Source organism: Acanthochromis polyacanthus, chromosome 1 (genome assembly GCF_021347895.1).
Source record: "Acanthochromis polyacanthus isolate Apoly-LR-REF ecotype Palm Island chromosome 1, KAUST_Apoly_ChrSc, whole genome shotgun sequence".
Lineage (NCBI taxonomy): Eukaryota > Metazoa > Chordata > Actinopteri > Pomacentridae > Acanthochromis > Acanthochromis polyacanthus.
This window is the reverse complement of record NC_067113.1, coordinates 69,062,907-69,067,560: the sequence shown is the minus strand read 5'-3', so window position 1 is coordinate 69,067,560 and position 4,654 is coordinate 69,062,907. Positions and strand designations below refer to the sequence as shown.

General features: G+C 39.1%; 1 protein-coding gene across 1 annotated transcript; it reads right to left on the bottom strand.

The window, feature by feature from the left end:
* Positions 1-852: 852 nt before the first annotated feature.
* Positions 853-4,272, bottom strand: LOC127535608 (uncharacterized). The gene is made up of 3 exons (XM_051953959.1): positions 4,104-4,272; positions 3,875-3,996; positions 853-3,681 (listed from the first exon to the last, which is right to left on the bottom strand). The coding sequence occupies exon 3, from the start codon at positions 3,355-3,357 to the stop codon at positions 895-897; it is 2,463 nt and encodes an 820-aa protein (XP_051809919.1). The 5' UTR covers positions 3,358-3,681; positions 3,875-3,996; positions 4,104-4,272; the 3' UTR covers positions 853-894.
* Positions 4,273-4,654: the final 382 nt, after the last annotated feature.

Sequence of the window (4,654 nt, the reverse complement as noted above, 5' to 3'; positions counted from 1 at the left end):
TTCATCATCTGGGTCAGGCTGGGGTTCCCCTGCTAACAGATGCTATGACAGAGCATCAGCTGCAGAGTTATAGCGTCCTGGGGCCTGTTTCACGAAGCAGGTTCAAGAAACTCTGAGTTTCTTCCGCAACTCTGAGTTGATCTACTCTGAGATAGAAAACTCTGAGTTTTCGGTTTCACAACGGCTGATATGAGTTGGGTTAATTAACTCGGAGTAGTTTGACCCGGAGTTACGCGCGTGCACCGCAACTCTGAAAAGACAGCATCAATGGAACCCCGATTCGACGAGTCACCATGGAAACGGGGAAGCGAAAGGCTGCGTTTTTGAAATGAAAGTTTTTAACGCGTTCGTGTGGCGAGTTTGAACACGTTTTTAGAAAGAAGTGCAACACCGCTGCACAGCAAAATCGCAAGTGTTAAATCAACTCGCACCGAGTTAATTTTAACACTTTTTCCGAGTTTATATAATTCTCACGGAATTTGAGTTAAAATTACACTTTGGACAGTGTTAAAATTTTAACTCTTTAATAGTGTTAAAAATTTGACACCCTCAGTGTTGTTTTGTGACATCGCACAGGTGCACTTTTGACTCAAATTTGTTTCATACCCTCTCACTTTGAGTGTAAAGTTTTGACATACATAGTGTTATTTTATGACACAATAAAGTGTATTTTTAACACTAAAATTGTGTTATTGGCTTTTACTTTCAGTGTTAATTTTTAACAGTGTTAAAAATACACTTTAATTTGTTATTTCCCATCACTAGTGTGTTAGCTTTCAATACTTTAACAATACATTCACAAACCAACAGTGATTAAGTTTTAATTTTTTATTCAAGATAAATAATCTCCCAGCACCTCAGGAATTCACACAATAGGCACAACTTCAGCAGTAATTACAAATAAAATAGTGGCACAATATACAGACTCTCATCTCCACCATAAGCAGTTTGTAAATCAAAGGGCTTATAAATCACAAGACTGTCTGCTTTATCTACGTCCTTGCCACTGGTTTCAAATACTTTGTAAGCATGAAAATGTTCACTGAAATGGTCAACCACAAGCTTGTTTACAAGGAAGAAGACAATACTGTCAACAACAATTATTTTTTGTATTCTGCAAAACACAGGCATTTCATGTTCAATCTCATTGCAAATTATTAACCCTGGCCTGTACTCGGTCCCACTGATCGTAACCCAGGTGGTTGCATGGATGTCTTGAGATACAGACTCAACATGCAAAACCCGAACTAACACATCACCATACTCCTCATTGTCCACATTAATAGATTCCATAGGTCCATACTCAATACATTTCGAATGTGATGTCTCCCAATGACATGCAATAGACATTTGATGTTTTTTTGCAAGAGATTTTGTGATGTTTTTGAAGTTTTTAAGAGTGTTTTTGAAAATCCTGTGTTTTGCCTCAAATCTCATGCTCCACATATGTATTAGTGGTCCAATTTTTCGGATACAAGATGGATAGTGCATAAAGTGATGTTTCGGAATCAGGTTTCTATCAGGATACAGCTCCTTGAACAACTCATGATGTTCCTTTATCAAGTACTTGAGAAGTACAGTCATGCCATGTGTAACAGATGGAGAAAAAATAATGTTGATTATCTGCAGTAAAAGCAGCAACAAAAACCAGTTTTTGTTTCCTTCTGGTACAACGTCACCAAAAAGTAGAGGAATGTTTCTAACAAGACAAAGAGTCTGAATGGAACTGAGCCCTATATTATTGCCACTACTCTCCAGGTTAACTCTTGTAGGTCGATTTTTGCGCTCCACATACCCATAGTCAAAGGCATAAATCCTACACAACAGATCAGGTTTCGACAAAACATTTTCTGAGAGGTATTCCATTAGTAACTTCAGCTCATACTGAGCCACGCCTTCAAGAATGTCATGCATAATGTCAAACGAAAAATTAGAACAAACATGAAAGAACTGGAGGCTGTTAAGACTTGATTTCTTTTTTAAACCAAACACAGATGACTTCTGTGGGTCTGACTCCAACTCATTGCAGTGCATTTCAAAAAGTTCCCTTTGACGCAAGATTATCTTGGGGTCATCCTCACTGTAAATATTCTGGGCATCATCTTTATCAATCAAACATGAACGACAAAAGTAACGTCCACTGAAAGATTCTGTAAATCCCAGAATTGCATGCATCCCCAAGTTGTCCCCAGTTACCTGACATATAGTGCCATGGACTTTTTCAGCAGAAAAAGGCAAATCTAGGCCATAACTCTCAAGCTTTTTGATGTCATTAATCAGTGGTTCTAAAATAGGATCAAAGCCATATTTTTTCAAATCTTCAGTGTGAAACAATGCAACCAAATGAATGTTCATCAAAGCAGAGTTAAACTTTGGTGGCAGATTTCTGAGTATAAAATACAGAGCACCTATTTTGTGAACACCGCGTTTTGAACCCAGTGGGTTTGCCGTCTCAAAGTCATCATAGAACAACTGGATTTGTAACGAATTCTGGTGTTTAGAGAACAATGGATGCGTCTTGAAATAACTTCCATCACAAAAGTCTTGGTATTTGTCAGGTCTTGTTATACAGGTTTCCCCAAGCAGTCTACAAATGTCAGAATTTTGGCACATGAATTTTATCGTTTCCAAAATTGGTATATAAACAAATGTATCGTTCACAGGGACTTGATCATAAGTTCCTGTTTGTTTATTTCGCCTTGTATCAAATCGAATGCCTAGAATTTTTTCGACAGGCTCCACAACACCCCATTTCTTATTGAAATAATTCAGTCTTTTACTTTCAGTATTGAAGTTAACAAACGGGTTTTCAAAAGTTTCCAGATCTTTTTCCAATTTTTCCCTGACAGGATTATCTTGAGGCACAGCAGACAGTACTTGCTGCTTAACCTGAGAGTGGAGTCCACTTGCAAGTTCTTCCAAATCACTAACAACTGATGACACAACGCTGTTTGCTATGCCACTTCCTTGTAGTTTGGAAATAATTGATGCACAAACATTTTCTGTAATTTCTTTACTTCTTTGACCTGATCCACTGTTCTCATAACACTCAGACTCTGGATTCTGCATGACACTTGTTCTGGCAATTTCTGAGGTACAAGGATCTTGAAACACTTGAAAATCAGACTTAGATGGCGCTGGCCTTTCTGCATCTCCACTTCGAAAAGAATCCGTCTCATGAGAACTAATTAAATGTTTTTTAAAACCTGCATATGTTGAAAACTGACGCCTACAACAACCTTGTGCACAAACTAACTTGAACCTGGTGCTAGGATAAAAACTGTGATTAAGTCTTACATGTGAGATTAATGAATGGCAGTGAGCAAAAACAGCATCACAAATAAAACACTTAAACATTTAAGAAACTTAGTTTAGGACTTTTGCCCGCAACTCACGAACTCTAGGAGACTCATTTGTTGTTGCCACATCAATGTTGTACACTGTTGTTTGTAAAAAAGTGAAAAGCTGGCCCAGGTACTCGTCGTACGACAGGTTGAATACGTAGTGCGATTTAAACAGTTCATCAAACGCACCCAGTGAGCTGGTGGCTTGGCAGGGGATGAGCTGTTTGTCCACAACAATGTAGAAAGTGTCGATCCTGTTCCTGGTTCGACCAACAGCAAGGATGTATGGTTGTCTACCATCTCTTTTCTGAAGGTGTTCATCAAGGCTGCAGCATGACTAAAAACAGAAAGGAAAAAAAATAAAATAGAACATCAACATCTTACACTATCAAGTTTAACAGGTCATTGGGGTCTATACCATTAAAGTTAAGTTGTATGTGTGTGTGTGTGGTTTAGTCCTTTTGTTTGACTATGCATTTCAAATTGAGTTAATGCATATAATATTATGGATAACTGGATAATAAAAATACCTTGTGGAAGTGCAACATTTTGTCCACTGCATCACTGGGACTTATCTTCGTCCTCTTCCGTCCAGCTGTGGGTGGCAGCAGATGGAGAAGGAGCAGCAGAGAAGCCATGTCACTGTCCCAGGCTATCAGGAGGAAACGGAGGAGAGACGAGCCATTACTGTCACTGTGATGTCCAAAGTAACCAGCACTTGCTGTTATGGATGAAAATAAATTCTGTCTATTAGCTTACTGGTGTCATCATTCTCGGTCAGTTTCTCAGCAGCTTTTAGAAGTCGGCACAGCTCAGTTGACTGAGTCAGGTGTTTGGCCTCATTGATAACCTTGGGCCTGAAAGTTGTGTCCCACTTCTCCAGCATCTTGGAAGTCGTTTCAGCTCCAAACAGCAGACTGAAGTCTTGATTAAGCTGTTGATCGTGCAAGCATATAAATACACATTTCAAAAAGGTTAGAGTATTGTACTTTCATCCAAGAAACAAAAAAGTTAACTGTAAATAAATGAACTGGGCAACTCACCAGCCCTTTGACGTCTAAAAACCGTGGAAATGTTTTAAAGACATCTGTCGTTCTGTGTGGGTCATGCACTAAGTCTTGGCGATATTGAAAGGTCATCTTCATCTTCTGAAACACACTTGCTTCATCACGAGAGTGAATGAGAAATGATATGGCTTCTCTGCAGGCATCTCCATCAAGCTGCTCGGGCAAAGTGGTTGACAATCTTCTGCGCTTTGGGCCTTGTGCTTGAGCCACTGTAGCTGTCTTGGCTGGTCTTTTTCCTGTATT